We start from the raw sequence: 16788 nt of genomic DNA on the forward strand, positions 1-16788 counted from the left end.
CGCGGCGCGCCCCGGTTCGTGGGCATCCGCAAGCGCGCACGCGTGCACCCCCTGCGCGTGCACGCTCGTCGGCGCCTCGCCGCGGGGTGTGGCACGGCGTGCCCCAGCGCGCGCGCCCGCGGGCTTCCGCACGCGCGTGCCGTCGCGGGCGCGCGTGCCGGGCAGCGTGCACCCTCTGCGCGCGTGCCCGCGGCGCCGTGTCGCAAGACGCCCCACGAGGGCCGGCGCACGTCGCCCGCCCGGCCGGCGGCGGCCCGCGCTGCCCGGGCCCGCGCTCCCGGCAGAGCCGCTCTCGGCAGCCCTGGGGCGGCAGTTACCGAACCCGTACGCCCGCTCCCTCCCGCCGCGGAGCCGCGCTTCCCGGAGGACTTCCGAGGAGCTCGCGTTCTTCTCCGCTTTGCTCGGCAGCGGTTATTCCTAAGTGGTCGTTTACATCCTTTTTCCAAGGAATTGAAACTGAATTTCAAAGGAAACAGACGGACAGAAGCCACTAAAGCAAAATGAATCCAAACGATCCCAGCACCTTCCGCCAGACTGCTTTCATTTTCCTGGGAAATCCAGCCCTTCCCGACCTCTCGCACGGCGCGAGGGTTTGTCCAGGGCAGGTCTCTGCCGCCCGGCGTCGGCAGATGCTTCCACTTAATCTTTGCAGCGTGACTCCGTTTCCGCTCACCCTCTCAGCCAGCTCTTGCTAAATACCCAAAGTCACAGCGGTCACAGCGAAATTCAAGCGAAATTCAGCCTAAAAATAACCCGGCACAGCTGCGCGTGGCGCTGTGCCCCCCCCCCCGTGTCCCCCCCCCCCGCCGGGCGCCGCGTCGGCCGAGCGCGGGCCGTGGGAGCCGGCAGCCCCCCGCGCCGAGACCCCCCGCGCGCCCTTACCTGGCCGCCCGCTGCCATCGCCGTCGCGCGCCCGGCACCGGCTGCCCCACGGGAGCCGCCGCCGCCGCCTTTATCCGCCCTGATCCGCGGCGCCCGGCCGGAGGCCATTGGCTGGGCGCCGCCGAGATAAACCGGGGATTGGAGCCGACCCGGATTTAAGCCCGGAGCCGGGGGATGAGCGCGAGGCCGAGCGGCGGCGGCGGGGAAGGATTCCGGCGCCCGATCCCTCCGGCCGGCTCCTGCCGGCACCGAGGCCGGAGGAGCGGGGCCGGCCCGCGGCCGCCCGACGCCTCCCCGGACTTTTTCCCTGGGGAGCATCAGCCCCCCCCGCTCAGCGCCCCGGTTTCCCTGCTGGCTCAAGAAATGGGAGAACCGGCTCGGCTCCGGGTGGGGCGGCGCGGAGCGGCCGGCCAGCCGCACGGGAGCAGCCCGGCGCGGCGCTCCCGCTCGCGCCTCCTCCAGGAGCCTCGCGCCGTCGGGGCCGGGCCGAGGAAGCTGGCGAGGACCCAGCGCCGAGAGCTGCCGGCCCCGGGAGCCGCTCGCGCTCCCGCCCCGGCAGAAGCCCTGCTAGGGTAATTAAAAACCTGCGGGTAATTTTGCACGCCCGCGATGGGAGAGGCCGGGCCGCTGCGGCCGGAGCCCATCTGCGGAGCGCTGCCCCGGCTCGGCCCCCCCCCCCCCCCCCCCCCCCCCCGCTGCCTCTCGAGGCCCCCCCGGCACCGGCGACCCTGTTTTGCAGGAGGTTTGCTCGCCCGGCTTGGGTGGGGGGCGGGTACGGGGTGGCCACGGCTTTTTCGGCCCTGAGAGCCCGGGAAGCCGCGTGCAAGCTCGGGCAAAGCCTAACATCCGTGGGCATCCCCCCTCCGCCCCCCACCATGGGGCCGGCCCCGGCATGAGTCGTTAGCTAACGCGAGGCCACGCGGCTTCTCCCAGGAGAGCGCGCTGCGGCCGAGCCGAGCCCCGGCGCGTCTCCTGCGGCTGCTGGGTCTCCTAAGGACTCCTAGGACTGCAAAGTCTCCTAGGTCTCCTCAGGCTGCAAGGTCTCCAAGTCTTCTAGGTCTCCTAGATCTGCAAGATCTCCAAGGTCTCCCAGGTCTGCCAGGTCTCCGAGCCTCCTAGGTCTCCAAGTCTCCTAGGTCTCCCAGGTCTGCCAGGTCTCCAAGTCTCCGAGGTCTCCTAGATCTGCCAGGTCTCCAAGTCTCCGAGGTCTCCAAGTCTCCGAGGTCTCCTAGATCTGCCAGGTCTCCAAGTCTCCGAGGTCTCCAAGTCTCCGAGGTCTCCAAGATCTGCCAGGTCTCCGAGGTCTCCCAGGTTTGCTGGGCACGCGTTGCCTGCGGCAGCCGGCGAGGGGGACGGGGGACCCGGCGGCAGGGCGGCCGTGGGGAGCAAGGCAGCGACATCTAGCGCCGTGCAGCCCCGAGCCGGGTTGCGCCGCTCCCCTGGGGCGACCTGCGGGCCCCGCGCCACTGTCACAAGCTGGTGCAGTCTCAGCAGCACTGGGGCAGAGACTCAGAGTGGGGGAGGGAGGCTGTGTGCACCCCCATTGCCTCCCCCAGGCCCACTCCCCAGCCCGGCAGCCATCCCCAGCGCCCTGCTCGTTAGCCCGTTAGCCCGTTAGCCTGTGGCCGGGCCCAGCTGCGCCTGTTTAGGCTATAAAAGGGGCATCTGGGGGCCCTTTCTTAGGGGTTGTGCTGTGCATTGGGGTCTGTGTGTCTCCCCCCGCCGTGGCCATGGCCGAGGGGCGCCCGGCGGCGGCCCTGCAGCCCACGCCGGCGCCCGAGGTGCTGGGCGAGGTGCTGAGCGCCCGCTTCGGGCCGCTGCCGCGCGCCGCCGCCATCGCCCGCGTGAAGAAGCGCCCCTCGGGGGGGTACGAGGCGGCGGGCGACCTGGCGGAGGTGCTGGAGCGCCGGCGGGCCGCCAACGCCAAGGAGCGCCAGCGGGTGAGCCGCCGCCGGCGGCCGCTTTCTCCGGCGTTCTCTTCTCCATTTAAATTGATTTATTTATTTTTTTCCCCCCCCCCCTCCGGCAGATCAAAAACCTCAACAGCGGCTTCTCGAAGCTGAAGACCATCGTGCCCTTGATCCCCCGAGACCGGAAGCCCAGCAAGGTGGACACGCTCAAAGCCGCGGCCGAGTACATCCGCCTGCTGCGCTCGGTGCTGGAGGAAGCGGGCGGCGAGGTAGGGCGGCCCCGCGGGCGCCCCGGCTTGGGCAAAGCCCGACTCCGCGTCTGCTCTGCCCTTTTTTGCCCCCTCCCTTCTTTTTTTTTTCTCTTTTTTTCACCAATTTCTCTCTTTTCTCCCCAGCGCCGGGAAGACGCCGCGGAGCAGCAGCCCGCCGCGGCCCGGCCCTCGGGCAGCGCCCAGGCCCCCGGCGAGCGGGCCTGGCCGTGGGGCGCCGACGCGCCGGGGCGGCCGCCGGACGGCGGGAGGCCGGTAAGCGCCAGCGAGCGGCGCCCGCGGGAACCGGGCCCCGCGCCGGGCCGCCGGAGCCCTGCACGTGCCGGGGCGCTGCCCTCCGGTGTGAACGGCGGCTCTCACGGCGCTTAATTCCCAGGGTGTCCCAGCTGCTCTGAAAAACTTGATTTTTTTTTTTCCTCTCTCTTTTTTTTTTTAAGGTGTTTCAAGCCAATCGCTAGAGCAGCGGGATGCCCTGCGCGGCCGGGAGCGGGGCTGCGCGGCGGACGGTGCCCGTGCGCGGCACCGCCGCTCTCCCGTGCCCGGAGCCGCGTCCGCGAGCGCCGGGCCGGCCGAGCGGGCGAACCCCGGCCGCGTGTCCACGCCGCGTCTCGAGCCCGGGCTGCCGAGGGCTCCGTCCCACCCGGGCCCGAACGGGGTGGGGGGGGGGGGGGTGGGGGGCAGGCCGGCTCTGTAATCGCTCCGTCCGCGTGTAATTAGCGCCGCGGGGCTCTGCCTCGTCCTTCGCCGCGTGGCTTATTAAAAACCGCTCGAGCCGCCGCGCTCCTAACGGGACGGCCTCGGAGGCGCCGGGGCGAAGCGCCCACGGGCTCGGGGGGGCTGCGCCGAGGGGGCGCCGGCCACGCGAGACGGAGGCTGCGGGGGGCAGCGCGGCGGTGCAGGGGGGAGGCTCGGAGGGAGGGGGAAAGCGGAGCCCCTCTCGTCCCTGCGGGGCCGGGGGCGCGCGTGGGGCGGGGACGCGCGTGGGGCGGCCGCTGCCTCCGCCCGCGGGGCTGCGCGGGGGCGGGGGCGGCTCTGCCCGGCGGCGGCGGCGCGCTGCGGTGCGGTGCGGTGCGCGGCGGAGGAAGAGGAGGAGGAGGAGGAGGATGCTCTGAGGAGGTAGGAGATGCGCGGCTCCCGCAGCCCTGCCGCGGCGCCGTTCCCCCCCGCGGGGAGGGTGATTTGGGGGGGGGGCGTTGGGGGTGGCTTTGCCCCCCCTCGCTCTCCTCCCCACCCCCCCCCCCCCCGCCGAAAGCCGCGGACCGGGCGCATCCCGCTGCGCTGCCGCATCCGCGTCTAGGTGGAGCCGCCGCCGCCGCCTCTCCGCGAGCGCCCTGCGGCCGCGTTTCCCCCCCCCCCCCCGCCCGCCCGGTGCCGCCCGGTGCCGCCCGGTGAGGGGGCAGCGGGGCCCCCCCGGCGCCGCCGCACCGTGACTCAGCGGCGGCGCCTCCCCCCCCGCCCCGGGGCGGCGGCGGCGGCACCTGCGCTCGGCCGCGGCCGCCTTTTGTCTCGGCCTCGCCGCCGCCCCGGGGGGGGGAAGGGGGTTGCTGTTGTTGTTGTTGTTATTATTATTATTATTTCATTTATTTCTTTGGGTTTTTTTTTTTTCCTCCCAGCTCCCCATTTCCCAGCGCTTCCCCTGCGCGGTCCCGCCGGGCGTCGAGGGGCCCGCGGGCTCCCGCCGCGGCCTGGCAGCGCCCGCCCGCCCGCGCCCCTCCGCCCGGGGGCCCCCGGCTCCCCGCTTCCTCGCTGCGCCCGCGGTTCGGCCCCGAACCTCCGCGGCGGCGCCCGGCCCGGCGGGCCTTTCCGAACCCCGCGTCCCCCCATCCCCACCCCGGGGCTCGTCCTTTTCCCCCCCCCTCCCCGATGGCCTGCTAAACGCGGGGAAGGCCGGTTTCGGCTCGCATCTGTGTGGCCCCCCCCAGGCTCCGCGGCTGCTTTGCAGAGCTTTAAAAACCGGCTGCAATCTGCACGGCCCGAGAAAACCCGGGCAGCGGAAAACGCCCTTCGGGGAGCCGTCAAGCAGCCCCGGTGCGGCCGGGCAGCCGGTGCCTGGGGAGGCGATAACTCCTCGGGGGGGGGGGGGGGGGGCTCTGGAGGCACCGGCGCGGCACGCAGCCCGGGGACCGCGGGCTGAGCCCGGCCTGTCTCCCTCGCGCGCTGCCGGCTGCCCCCCGGCCCTTCCCGGGGAGCCGAGGTGGGGTGGGGGGGTCCCACCGCGGGGCCGCTCGGCGCGGAGCTGCCCTCGGCCGGGGCTCGCCGGCGGGCACGCGGGAGGGATTTTGCGCGGGAATCGTAGCGCGGGAGGGCCTCGCCAAGCGCCCGCTCGCCGCAGGGCGGCCGGAGCCGTGCCGGGCCGGGGCGCTGCGAGGATGAGCGCCGCCGCCAGCCCCGAGCCGGTGCCCTCGCCGCCCGCCGCGGGGCCTCGCTACTTCGAGCGCTTCTCGGAGGACGACCCCGAGTACCTGCGCGCCCGCAACATGGCAGCCGACCTGCGGCAGGACTTCAACATGATGGAGCAGAAGAAGCGGGTCACCATGATCCTCCAGAGCCCGGTGAGGGGGCGGCGCCGGCGGCGGGGGCACCCGCGGGTGCTGCCCCACGGCGCCCTGACGGCCCCGGGGCTCCGCAGTCTTTCAGGGAGGAGCTGGAGAGCCTCATCCAGGAGCAGATGAAGAAGGGGAACAACTCGTCCAACATCTGGGCCCTGCGGCAGATCGCCGACTTCATGGCCAGCACCTCCCCGGCCGTCTTCCCCACGTCGCCCATGGGTACGCGGGCGGCGAGGGCTGGGGCCGGGGCTGGGCACGGGGCCGGGGCGGCGTTGACGGCCGCCGCCGCCAGGCCCCTCCACGGTGACGCCCATCAACGACCTGCACGGCGCCGGCGAGGCGCTGCCGCTGGCCAAGGGCGAGCGGCTGATGCGCTGCAAGGTGGGCAGCCTCTACCGCCTGCTCGACCTCTACGGCTGGGCCCAGCTCAGCGACACCTACGTCACGGTGAGCGTCGCCCCGGCCCCTTTCCCCCGCGCCGGGCTGTGCTGTGCTGTGCCGGCCGCCTGCCGCGGCTCCCGCGGCCCCAGCCGCCACGGTTCCCGGCGCGGTTCCTGCCATGGTTCCCGCCGTTCCCGGCACGGTTCCCGGCGCGGTTCCTGCCATGGTTCCCGCCGTTCCCGGCACGGTTCCCAGCGCGGTTCCTGCCATGGTTCCCGCAGTCCCCGGCATGGTTCCTGCCATGGTTCCCGCCGTTCCCGGCACAGTCCCCTGCACGGTTCCCGCGGCTCCCGGCACGGTTCCTGCCATGGTTCCCGCAGTTCCCTGCACGGTTCCCTGCACGGTTCCCGCAGTTCCCGGCACGGTTCCTGCCATGGTTCCCACGGTTCCCTGCACGGCTCCCAGCGCAGTTCCCGGCACGGTTCCTGACACGGTTCCCTGCACGGTTCCCTGGATGGTTCCCGCGGCTCCCGGCGCGGTTCCCGCGGGGCCGGGCCGGCTTGCCGACCTCTCGGCCGTCCCCAGCTGCGGGTGAGCAAGGAGCAGGACCATTTCCTCATCAGCCCCAAGGGCCTCTCGTGCAGCGAGGTGACGGCGTCGAGCCTGGTGAGTGCCGCGGCGGCGCGGGCCGGCGGCGGTGCCAGCGGTGGGTGCTGAGCGCCCGCCGTGCCCGCCGCAGGTCAAGGTGAACATCCTGGGCGAGGTGGTGGAGCAGGGCAGCACGGGCTTCGCCGTGGACGCCGGCGCCTTCAGCCTGCACGCGGCCGTCTACGCCGCCCGGCCGGCCACGCGCTGCGTGGTGCACCTGCACACGCCGGCCACGGCCGCAGTAAGGGGGCGGGCGGCGGTGGCGGTGGGGGGGGGGGGGCTCCACACGCGGCCCCCCACCTCCCGGCCCCCCCTCCCGCCCTCGCCCCGCAGGTGTCGGCCATGCGCTGCGGGGTGCTGCCGGTGTCGCACGAGGCGCTGCTGGCCGGCGACGCCGCCTACTTCGACTTCGGCGGCGCGCTGCAGGATGAGGCCGACCGCGTGCAGCTGCAGAAGTGCCTGGGCCCCACCTGCAAGGTGAGCGGGGGGGGGGGGGTGAGGGTGTCCCCCGTCCCCCCCCAACTCCCGGCACCCGGGGCCCACGGGCGCTGCCTCCCCCCCCCACCACCCCCGCAGATCCTGGTGCTGCGCAACCACGGCGTGCTGGCGCTGGGCGACACCGTGGAGGAGGCCTTCTACAAGATCTTCCACCTGCAGGCGGCCTGTGAGATCCAGGTGGGCCCGCGGCCGCTGGCACCGTGCACCGAGCTGCGCCAGGCCTCTGCCACCAGTGCAGTGCCCTGGGGGTGTGTACTGAGCGGTGCCAGGTCTCGGCCACCAGTGTGGTGCCCCAGGAGCACGCACGGAGCTGTGCCAGGTCTCAGCCACCAGTGTGGTGCCCCAGGAGCACGCACTGAGCTGCGCAAGGTCTCTACTCCCTGGACCGTGCACTGAGCTGTGCCAGGTCTCAGCCACCAGCGTGGTGCCCCAGGAGCACGTGCTGAGCTGTGCAGGGTCTCTGCTCCCTGGACCGTGCACTGAGCTGTGCCAGGTCTCAGCCACCAGCATGGTGCCCCAGGAGCACGCATGGAGCTGTGCAGGGTCTCTGCTCCCTGGACCATGCGCTGAGCTGTGCCAGGTCTCGGCCACGAGCGTGGTGCCCCAGGAGCATGCACTGAGCTGTGCAGGGTCTCTGCTCCCTGGACCGTGCGCTGAGCGGTGCCAGGTCTCGGCCACTCGCACGGTGCCCCGGGACCGTGCGCTGAGCTGCGCCAGGCCTCTACGCCACCGCGGTACCGCGGCGGCAGGCAGCGAGCAGCACCGTGCCCCCGCGGTGCGCCGCTCCCGGGACCGCGCCGGCCCGCGCGGCAGCACCGTGCCCCCCGCCTCCGCCGCAGGTGTCCGCGCTGTCGAGCGCCGGTGGCGCCGAGAACCTCGTCGTGCTGGAGCGCGACAAGCACCGGCCGCACGAGGCGGGCTCGGTGCGCTGGGCCGGCAGCACCTTCGGGCCGATGCAGAAGAGCCGCCTGGGCGAGCATGAGTTCGAGGCCCTCATGCGCATGCTCGACAACCTGGTGAGCAGGCAAAAAACGGGGGGGGGGGGCAAAGAACCCCCCCAAAAAGCTCATTTCCCCGTGCAACCGTGCGAACGCTCTGTGCTGCCTCCCAGGGCTACCGGACGGGCTACACCTACCGCTACCCCTTCGTGCAGGAGAAGAGCAAGCCCAAGAGCGACGTGCTCATTCCCGCCACGGTGACGGCCTTCGTCTTCGACGAGGAGGCCGCCGCCGTGCCGGCGCCGCGGCAGCACGCGCACAGGCAGCAGCAGGAGAAGACGCGCTGGCTCAACACGCCCAACACCTACCTGCGGGTGGCCGTGGCCGACGAGCAGCCGGGCGGCCCCCGCACCAAGACCACGGTACGGCGGGGAGAGCGGGGCGGCCGCCGGGGCTGGGGGGTGGGGGACCCCACGGTGGTGGTGGCGGTGCTGAGCCGGGCTCTGCCCCCCGCCGCCGCCGCCGCCGCGCGCAGTGGCTGAAAGCGGACGAGGCGGAGAAGGGCGGCGGCACGGCCATCCGCATCGAGAACCCCAACCAGTTCGTGCCCCTCTACACGGACCCGCAGGAGGTGCTGGAGATGAGGAACAAGGTAGGGGGCTCGGGCTCGGCCGCCCCGGGGCGGGGGGCTCGGCCGCCCCGACCTCGCCGCTGCTGTCCCCCCCCTTCCCTTCCCACCAGATCCGCGAGCAGAACCGCCAGGACGTCAAGTCGGCCGGGCCCCAGTCGCAGCTGCTGGCCAGCGTCATCGCCGAGGCGAGCCGCAGCCCCGTACGTCGCCCCGCCGCGCTGCCCCCCGTCCCCCTCCCCGCCCAGAGCCCCCCCCCCCCGAGGCGCCGTGGGGCTGATCCCGTGCTGGGGGGGGTCCAGTCCGCAGAGAGCCGCTTGTCAGAGGCGGCGGCGGAGGAGCCCGGGCGGGAGGCGCCCGCCGAGCCGGAGCCCCCCAACCCCTTCAGCCAGCTCACGGACCGCGAGCTGGAGGAGTACAAGCGCGAGGTGGAGCGCAAGGAGCTGCTGCAGGGTAGGGCTGCGCCGGCGGGGCCGCGCGCCCGCAGCCACCCCCCGCTGCCGCCGCCCGGCTACCCCCCGCGTGTCCCCTCGCAGGCGAGGAGGCCGCCGAGGAGCGCCCGGCCGAGCCCGCCGAGCCGCCCGCCGCCACGCCGCCGAGCCCCCCGCCGGCGCCCGCCGAGGCCGAGCCGCGCGCCGCCGCGGACGGGGAGGCCGAGCCGCCCGCCGCCGAGCCGCCGGAGGAAGAAGGGCAGGAGGCGCCGGGCCGAGGCGAGGGCCGGACGGCGGCGGAGCCGGCCGCCCCCCGCGAGCGCGGCGGGGAGACGGCGCCCAGCAGCCCGGCCTCGCCCGAGGGCTCGCCCTCCAAGTCGCCCTCGAAGAAGAAGAAGAAGTTCCGCACCCCGTCCTTCCTCAAGAAGGGCAAGAAGAAGGAGAAAGTGGAGGCCTGAGGCCCCTCGGGGCGGCGGCTGCCGCTCGCCCTGTCCCCCCTTCTCCCCACAGCCCCCCCCGGCCTGCACCGAGCCCCCTGTGCGCCCCCGCCTCTGCCCTGCCCCGGTGATGGGGAGGGCGCAGGCGGGCGGCTGCGGGGCCACCACTGCCGCCACCACCACCACCACCACTGCCCCCTGCACCGGCTCAGCGCCGAGCGGCCCCAATAAAGCGGTCACGGAAAGGCAGCGCCCGCCGGCGTGGTCTCTGGGCGAGCGGCCGGCTCGAGGGAGCCTCGATGGCCTGGCTGAGGCCGGCCGCGCTCGTGTCACTGGTGACCCACACCTGTGTGTGTGTGCGCGCACGCACACCCCTCCTTCTCCTGCTGCCACAGCCTCTGCCTGCGCCCCCCGCCCGCAGGCCCGGGGCGCTGGGGCTGAGGCCGAGGCCGCCACTCGCCCCCCAGGACCGCGGGGCGCCCCCCTCGCCCCCGCGGTCCCTTTCTGCTGCGGAACCAAGGCGCCGCGGCGGGCGTGGGTGGGGGGAAGGACGGGGCGGCGGGACCGGAAGTGCGGCGGGGGGGGGAAGGAGAGGGGGTGGCGAGAGCGGAAGCGCGGGGAGCGGCGGCGGGGATGGGCCGCAGCCGCTCCCGGTCGCCGCCGCGGCGCGGTGAGGCCGGGGGACGGGACCGGACAGGACGGGCCTGGGGCCCGGGGGCGGCGCGGGGCAGCGGGGGCCGCGTCGGGGAAGGAGCCGCGCCGGGGGGCGGGAGGCCCGGAGCGGCCCCAGGCACCGGGGGGGGGGGTGTGGGGGCACCGGGCCCGGGGTGGGGGGGGCAGGGCCGGCCGGACCCCCCCGAAGTCCCGGGGAAGGGGTGAACGCGGTTCCTCCGGCCCGGGCAGAGAGGGGCCCCGGGGAGGCGGCGAGGGCCGGGGCCCCCGCGCCGGGGGAGGCGGCGGCGCGCCGCTGGGCGCTGCGGAGGGGCCGCCGGTTAGCAGCAGGGCTCGCGGTGCTGGCGGGGCTTTCTCCCGAGGAGGGGGAGCGTAGGAGGGAGACGTGTCGGGAGGCAGAAGCGCGGGGTTGGGGGGCAGCGGGGCTTCCGCAAGCGCCCGTGCGCCTCCGCCCCGCGGCGTGCCGAGCTGAGCGCCGCCTTTCTCCCGCGGCGACCCCGCGCAGAGCGCAGACGGTCGCGGTCCACGTCGCGGGAGAGGGAGAGAAGGCGACGAGAGCGGTCCCGGTCCCGCGAGAGGGACAGGCGGAGGAGCCGTTCCCGCTCGCCGCACCGCAGGCGCTCCAGGTGAGGGGAGTGGCGGCGCGGGGGGCGAAGGCAGCTCGCCCGCGTTCTCGTAACCCCACGTAACGGGCCGTCCTCTCTGCGCTCCCAACGCGGTGCTGCACAGGCGGAGTCGCAGCACGGCTCTGGGGACGCGGCCGAGCGCTTCGCGCAGCGCTACGCGCCCCTCTTTGGTTGCGAAGCTGAAACCTGCGCGTGTTTGAAATCTCAGGTCCCCCCGACGACACAGGTCCAGTTCTTCCTCCCCGCCGCGGCTGAAGGAAAGGCGAGATGAAGAGAAGAAAGAAATAAAGGACTCCAAAGGCAAAGAGCGGCAGATCACTGGTAACGGAGCACAGTCCCGGCTAGCGACGTGGGGAAGAAGAGGAGGGGAGGTGTTTTTCCTATTTGTTAATATCTCTGTGGTCCTGGGAGGTGCACAGCGGGCACAGAGCACTTTGTATATTAAAGTATTGGTTTCTTCTGGTGAACTCTTTAGGGGCTACACTTACTGAACTCAGGTACTTTGTTGCCATTTCAGAAGAAGACTTGCAGGGCAAGACAGAAGAGGAAATTGAGATGATGAAAACGATGGGGTTTGCCTCTTTCGACACGACAAAGGTGAGCGCGGACAGGGTGGCTTTGCTGTCCGGCTAGAGGTGGAGCCTGGACACAGCTTTCTGCTCTCTGCTTTCTGGCTGTGGTGTGTGAACGGTTTGTGGAGAGAGGAGCCGTTGCTTTTGCCCAAATGGTCCCTCCTAACGTCAGGCTTTGCGGTGGATGCGCTTAAGCGTCTTGCTGTCAAGACGCGCAGAACGCGGTGGCGTTCCCTCTTTACAGCTCTGGAGCTCAGGCGCAGATATTTGTTCAGCCCCTCGTAGAGGCATCCCGTGCAAAGTGCCTCAGCCCCACCTGTACCGCCGTGGTGTTGCCGTGCCCTTTCTCCGGCAGGCTCTCAACGGTGCGCTGAGTTTTGGACCGTTCTCCTCGTTGTGTCTTTCAGGGGAAGAAGGTGGATGGTGCTGCAAATGCTTATGCCATCAATGTGTCACAGAAGAGAAAATACAGGTTTGTCTTTCTGCCCATTGGGAAGCTCGCCCTGCTGTGGTGACTGCATAGAATTTACCTGCGTTTTTATGATAGATAAATAATTCCTTTTACACGGTAGTCTTGTTCAGAGGAAATTCTGCAGCCTTATGTGGAAGCTGTGGTCTCTAAGCTTGTTTAGGAGGTGATTTGGCTGCTTTTACTTTAAAGCATGCAGAAAGTCAGTATTGATGGACTTCAGGTTTGGTGCTTCTGTCCTAACCAGGCAGGTGCAGACCTGACAGCGTCATGCTGGCGAGCTCCAGAGGTTTGGACCTCAGCGAGGTGTCGAGCTTAAACAAGAATGTTGCTCAATATAAGCAGCTTTGTTACTGTGCGCTTGTTCCTTCGGTCTTGGGGAAAATGAATCCCTGTGGCTACTGATTGTGGTTATAAGCCTCACCTCTGCCAGATGCTCCTTTGCAGCCAGCCTAGCTGGAAGCTTGCCAGTCTCCTAGAGTTTGGAGTCTCTTACGCTTTGTTTAGCCACAGTTATTGATGATGATTTCCTTCCTCTCCTCCCAGGCAGTACATGAACAGAAAAGGAGGATTCAACAGACCGTTGGATTTCATTGCTTGATGCTAGGACTGGTCGGTTGCCTGCGAGGAAGGACTTCTGCACCACCAGTGAATAGCACTTGTTTTCACATGTGCCGGTAGCTCAGAGACAGCAACTTGGTGGCTTCTCTCTGTAAAATGAAATTGGGTTATTTATAACAAATCCAGATGTACTCGCTCTGCCCCATAGGAAGAGACGGTAAAAATCGTTATTTCCTAGAGTCTTTGGTTTTTATAATGTCCAGCTTGGTTTGTTCCTTGTCAGGATTATCTGATGGTTGTACTTTCCTTCTTGTTGTTTGTTTGTTTGTTTTTTCCAAAATAACTCAGTATTGCCCATTACAATAAAAATCTGTATATATTTTTTTGTTTTTTAAACTGTGATAGCATCACTCAGGAATAAAATACTAGAGAAGAGGCTGCTGAAGACGGCTGGGCAGTTATTTGCATGAATGTAGTGGCTGTTCAGAGTAGGCGTTAAGAACCTGTGGTACGTGGGTAGTGCTGGAAGAAAGCTGCTTCCATGGAGCACGGGAACGCAGCCCGAGCAGCCGAACGCCTCCTCGCACGCAGGCGGTCGGAGCTGCGTGCGTGGAGCCGGGAGCAGCCAGCAATGGCTTTAATCCTGCTCTTTGAGCAGCTGGAGTTTGGGAAAACCTGTGGTTTAGGGTTTCAAGCAGAAAAGCATTGGTTATGTTTTTCCTCGTGTGTCTACTGGCTAACCCACGTGCTTCACTGCTTCTAATCTAACTGCTGAAGGAGTGGCTTGTGCAGGATTTCTCACCTGCAGATCTTACTGCATGTTTAATCCTCTTCTTGCTGCTTTAGTCATCAGATCCTTCCTAAGCGCAGCGTGGGATGGCAGAAGAATGTTAGACTGGGCTTGAATGCTTAGCAGCACTTCTGCGTTTTTGAGGTTGAGTCTTTCCTGGGCAAAGCAGGGTGCGTTATACTGGCGACTAGACCAGAGCTGCACGGTGCCTTCCGTGATCGGCACTTACTGAGTGGCCGAACTGCAGCTGCAGGCGGTTCCTTAGCCTTTCCCGGTGCTGGATTTCTCCCGAACGGGTCCCGCGCAGCCCAGGAGGTGGCAGCACGAACCTGGGAGAGCGAAAGCCCTGTGCAGCGGGGTGGTTGAGGCCGCGGCCTGTCAGACAAAGGGCCTCTGCTGCCGCTTGCAATTCGGGGCTGCCTCCCCTCCTTTTTAATGGTTTTGGCCAGTAAAGCTACTGCTCATAGGGCAAAGTAACATTGCAAGAGCATGGCCTGTATTTTTTGCTGCCTCTTATTGCAACGTGAAGTGTCTGTGCTTTTTCAAAGAAAGAAATAAGCCCAAATGGTGCTGTTGCCTTAGGGCCTCTCTTTCCCGCTTGTTTCTGGGACCTGCTGCTCCTTGCAGAGCCCGACAAGTGGCTCTGAGCCCCGAAGATCCCAACGGGAGATCTTTCGATCCCAAGTGTTTCAATTCTCTGGCTATCCGAATAGTATAAAGAGTTTGTGTGCATATTTGACCTAGGGGGTTTAAGATTGGACAGTCTTTAGTATAGACAACGTTATGATTTGTTGTTTTTGCAAGGTCCAGCTCGGTATTTCATGCCGTGGCAGTTGAGACGTTCCTAAAATCCAGCTGTGCAGCAAATCTGACTTTTCAGGGCCTCAGCCTGGGCTGACTTTTATGCTCTGCTCTCCTCCGTCCACGTGCAGCTGCGGCGGTTTACCTGAGGACTAAGCGTGCTGTATTTCTCCCCGAGCTGGGCGCGAGGCTGAGGTTGACCCCGAGTTCCTGATCTCAAGTGCGGCTTCTTTTCCCTGCAGGCCTTCAGCCAGGGCGGGTTGAGGCAGCCTGGAGAGGGCGGCGCGGCTCATCCTGCTGCAGCGGCTCATCCTGCTGCAGCGCTTAATCAGGCCGGGCCACGTGGCGCGACTTGTCACGGGCTCCTGCCTGCCGTCCTCAGATAAGGCCCCGCTGGTGGCCAGGGATTTCCAAATCAGCAGGATGTAGTAGTCACTATTTTAGTTTCGTGTTCTCGCTAATTAGAAACCGCTCGTCATGCAAGCGAGCGTGAGCTTGCTCCAGCCCGGCACGCGGGCGGGGAGGGACCTCGCAGCGCGACCTCGGCCTGGCAGGCGAACGCCGCCCGGCCGCCCCTTCGGCCCCGAGCGGATGCGCCGAGGAGGAACCTCGATTCCTCCGCGCCGCGGCTGCGTCACGGCGCCGTGACCGGCCACCGTCCTCCGCAGGGAGCCGCGCGACCTGCTGAGATGTCTGAACCCGTTTACACCTGCCGCTGCTTTTCCCCGTTTTCATTGCGCGTGGGCCCAGCACGGCAGCGCTCAGGGGGAGGGGATGCCGTGGCAGGGCAGAACCGCTCAGCTCGTCTTGATGGCTCAGGCTGCCACGTAGGACGGCGACCGGTTGCTAGAAAGCTTTTCGGCAACGCCTGCCACGTAGAGCTGAGCTCGCCGGAGCGATACGGAGCCTTTCTCGGTCGTCGCCTCGCTCGAGCTATCTCCGGCTGCGGCGCTGGGCGCTATCGGCGAGCGCCGGGTTAGCAGCCCGCTGCCAGCTGGCGAGAGTCACGTAGCAGCCTCCCAAACGCGCTCCGTCACCCTTGTTTGGAGGGAAGGTGGGATCAGCACGCTGGCACCGATCCAGGCGGTGCCGGGAGAGAGCCGTGGAGATAGTGGCAAATGGGAGAGGTGTAGAGGAAGCAGAAAACACAAGTAGAAAGGGAGGAGAGAAGGGCCAAGTAACAGCGATTAGGACCTCTGGCCTTAGAGGCGAGACTAAATGTTTGAAGTGAATGAAACCCAAAAATTGGCCTGGGGTGAATACAAGTGCAAACAGTCCATCACCGTTAGGTGAAGAAAAAAGCAGATTTGACAAAGACCTAGGCAAAGGCGGAAAGTTTTCAGTACAGCAGTCGGCCTCAGGCTGGGTTGTGCTCGATAGTCCGGCTGTTCGCCCAGACGGAATCAGCGCTTTCCTGCCGTCCGGGCCGGGAGCGCCTGAGCTGTCGATCGCCCCCATTTCTCCCCCAAGTTCGGAGTTATCCGTTTTCCCGCGTCTCCGAACTGCCGCGTTCTTTTCCGCGACGCCCGCAAAGGGCCGCGGACGGGGCGCCGGGCGAGGCGAGCCGGGTGGCGGGTGAGTCACCCCGGGGCCCCCCGCGTGCGGGGCGAGGTGGGGCCCGCCGCGGCGGCAGGATCCCTCCCTCCCGCCCTCCCTCCCGCCTGCCGTGCGGCGCGGAAAACGGGGTGCTGCCCCGGAGGGGTCCCTGCCCGGGGGGGTCCCTTGGCGGGGGGGTGCTCCCTGCTCGGGGGGGTCCCTTGGGGGGGGTGCTCCCTGCCCCGGAGGGGTCCCTGCCTGGGGGGGTCCCTTGGGGGGGTGCTCCCTGCCCCAGAGGGGTCCCTGTCTGGGAGGGTTCCTTGGCGGGGGGGTGCTCCCTGCCCCGGAGGGGTCCCTGCCTGGGGGGTCCCTTGGTGGGGGGGGTGCTCCCTGCCTGGGGGGGTCCCTTGGGGGGGTGCTCCCTGCCCCGGAGGGGTCCCTGCCTGGGGGGGTCCCTTGGGGGGGTGCTCCCTGCCCCAGAGGGGTCCCTGCCTGGGGGGGGTCCCTTGGCAGGGGGGTGCTCCCTGCCCCGGAGGGGTCCCTGCCTGGGGGGTCCCTTGGTGGGGGGGGTGCTCCCTGCCTGGGGGGGTCCCTTGGGGGGGTGCTCCCTGCCCCGGAGGGGTCCCTGCCTGGGGGGGTCCCTTGGGGGGGTGCTCCCTGCCCCAGAGGGGTCCCTGCCTGGGGGGGGTCCCTTGGCAGGGGGGTGCTCCCTGCCCCGGAGGGGTCCCTGTCTGGGGGGGTCCCTTGGCAGGGGGGTGCTCCCTGCCCCGGAGGGGTCCCTGCCTGGGGGGTCCCTTGGTGGGGGGGGTGCTCCCTGCCTGGGGGGGTCCCTTGGGGGGGTGCTCCCTGCCCCGGAGGGGTCCCTGCCTGGGGGGGTCCCTTGGGGGGGTGCTCCCTGCCCCAGAGGGGTCCCTGCCTGGGGGGGGTCCCTTGGCAGGGGGGTGCTCCCTGCCCCGGAGGGGTCCCTGTCTGGGGGGGTCCCTTGGCAGGGGGGTGCTCCCTGCCCCGGAGGGGTCCCTGTCTGGGGGGGTCCCTTGGCAGGGGGGTGCTCCCTGCCTGGGGGGGTCCCTTGGCAGGGGGGTGCTCCCTGCCCCGGAGGGGTCCCTGTCTGGGGGGGTCCCTTGGCAGGGGGGTGCTCCCTGCCCGGAGTATCCCTGAGGGGCTCCTTGTCTGGGGGGGGGTCCCTGCCC

At 68.9% G+C, this 16788-nt stretch overlaps 3 protein-coding genes across 7 annotated transcripts; all 3 read left to right on the forward strand.

Moving 5' to 3' along the window:
• The first annotated feature begins 2612 nt into the window (after nucleotides 1-2612).
• FIGLA (folliculogenesis specific bHLH transcription factor) lies at nucleotides 2613-3533 on the forward strand. The gene is made up of 4 exons (XM_062596658.1): nucleotides 2613-2822; nucleotides 2912-3061; nucleotides 3188-3316; nucleotides 3499-3533. Exons 1-4 carry the CDS (start codon nucleotides 2613-2615, stop codon nucleotides 3517-3519), a joined length of 510 nt encoding a protein of 169 aa, XP_062452642.1. The 3' UTR covers nucleotides 3520-3533.
• Nucleotides 3534-5430: 1897 nt separating this feature from the next.
• On the forward strand, nucleotides 5431-9762 carry ADD2 (adducin 2). Of its 2 annotated transcripts, none has more exons than XM_062596699.1 (13): nucleotides 5431-5613; nucleotides 5691-5829; nucleotides 5903-6057; nucleotides 6577-6657; nucleotides 6731-6880; nucleotides 6973-7116; nucleotides 7216-7314; nucleotides 7977-8153; nucleotides 8249-8497; nucleotides 8611-8727; nucleotides 8817-8906; nucleotides 9006-9227; nucleotides 9272-9762. In XM_062596699.1, exons 1-13 carry the CDS (start codon nucleotides 5431-5433, stop codon nucleotides 9590-9592), a joined length of 2127 nt encoding a protein of 708 aa, XP_062452683.1. In that variant the 3' UTR covers nucleotides 9593-9762. The 2 variants fall into 2 exon arrangements, with proteins under 2 accessions (XP_062452683.1, XP_062452684.1); XM_062596700.1 differs by having other exon boundaries at nucleotides 9006-9156; nucleotides 9240-9762.
• Nucleotides 9763-10158: 396 nt separating this feature from the next.
• Nucleotides 10159-12855, forward strand: SNRNP27 (small nuclear ribonucleoprotein U4/U6.U5 subunit 27). Of its 4 annotated transcripts, none has more exons than XM_062596845.1 (6): nucleotides 10159-10241; nucleotides 10749-10869; nucleotides 11078-11190; nucleotides 11345-11466; nucleotides 11849-11913; nucleotides 12457-12855. In XM_062596845.1, exons 1-6 carry the CDS (start codon nucleotides 10205-10207, stop codon nucleotides 12509-12511), a joined length of 513 nt encoding a protein of 170 aa, XP_062452829.1. In that variant the 5' UTR covers nucleotides 10159-10204; the 3' UTR covers nucleotides 12512-12855. The 4 variants fall into 4 exon arrangements, with proteins under 4 accessions (XP_062452829.1, XP_062452831.1, XP_062452828.1 ...); XM_062596847.1 differs by having other exon boundaries at nucleotides 11387-11466; XM_062596844.1 differs by lacking the exon at nucleotides 11849-11913.
• Nucleotides 12856-16788: the final 3933 nt, after the last annotated feature.

Source organism: Rhea pennata, chromosome 28 (assembly GCF_028389875.1).
Source record: "Rhea pennata isolate bPtePen1 chromosome 28, bPtePen1.pri, whole genome shotgun sequence".
Lineage (NCBI taxonomy): Eukaryota > Metazoa > Chordata > Aves > Rheiformes > Rheidae > Rhea > Rhea pennata.

What these genes read in the sequence shown, in the direction of transcription:
- FIGLA (XM_062596658.1), top strand. Translation starts at nt 2,613, where the DNA reads ATGGCCGAGGGGCGCCCGGCGGCGGCCCTGCAGCCCACGCCGGCGCCC. An exon ending in ACGCCAAGGAGCGCCAGCGG is followed by an intron (nt 2,823 to 2,911) that starts GTGAGCCGCCGC and finishes CCCCTCCGGCAG; the next exon opens with ATCAAAAACCTCAACAGCGG. An exon ending in CGCCGGACGGCGGGAGGCCG is followed by an intron (nt 3,317 to 3,498) that starts GTAAGCGCCAGC and finishes TTTTTTTTTAAG; the next exon opens with GTGTTTCAAGCCAATCGCTA.
- ADD2 (XM_062596699.1), top strand. Translation starts at nt 5,431, where the DNA reads ATGAGCGCCGCCGCCAGCCCCGAGCCGGTGCCCTCGCCGCCCGCCGCG. An exon ending in TCAGCGACACCTACGTCACG is followed by an intron (nt 6,058 to 6,576) that starts GTGAGCGTCGCC and finishes GGCCGTCCCCAG; the next exon opens with CTGCGGGTGAGCAAGGAGCA. An exon ending in AGGCGGCCTGTGAGATCCAG is followed by an intron (nt 7,315 to 7,976) that starts GTGGGCCCGCGG and finishes CCTCCGCCGCAG; the next exon opens with GTGTCCGCGCTGTCGAGCGC.
- SNRNP27 (XM_062596844.1), top strand. Translation starts at nt 10,205, where the DNA reads ATGGGCCGCAGCCGCTCCCGGTCGCCGCCGCGGCGCG. An exon ending in CCGCACCGCAGGCGCTCCAG is followed by an intron (nt 10,870 to 11,077) that starts GTGAGGGGAGTG and finishes TTGAAATCTCAG; the next exon opens with GTCCCCCCGACGACACAGGT. An exon ending in CAAAGAGCGGCAGATCACTG is followed by an intron (nt 11,191 to 11,344) that starts GTAACGGAGCAC and finishes TGAACTCTTTAG; the next exon opens with GGGCTACACTTACTGAACTC.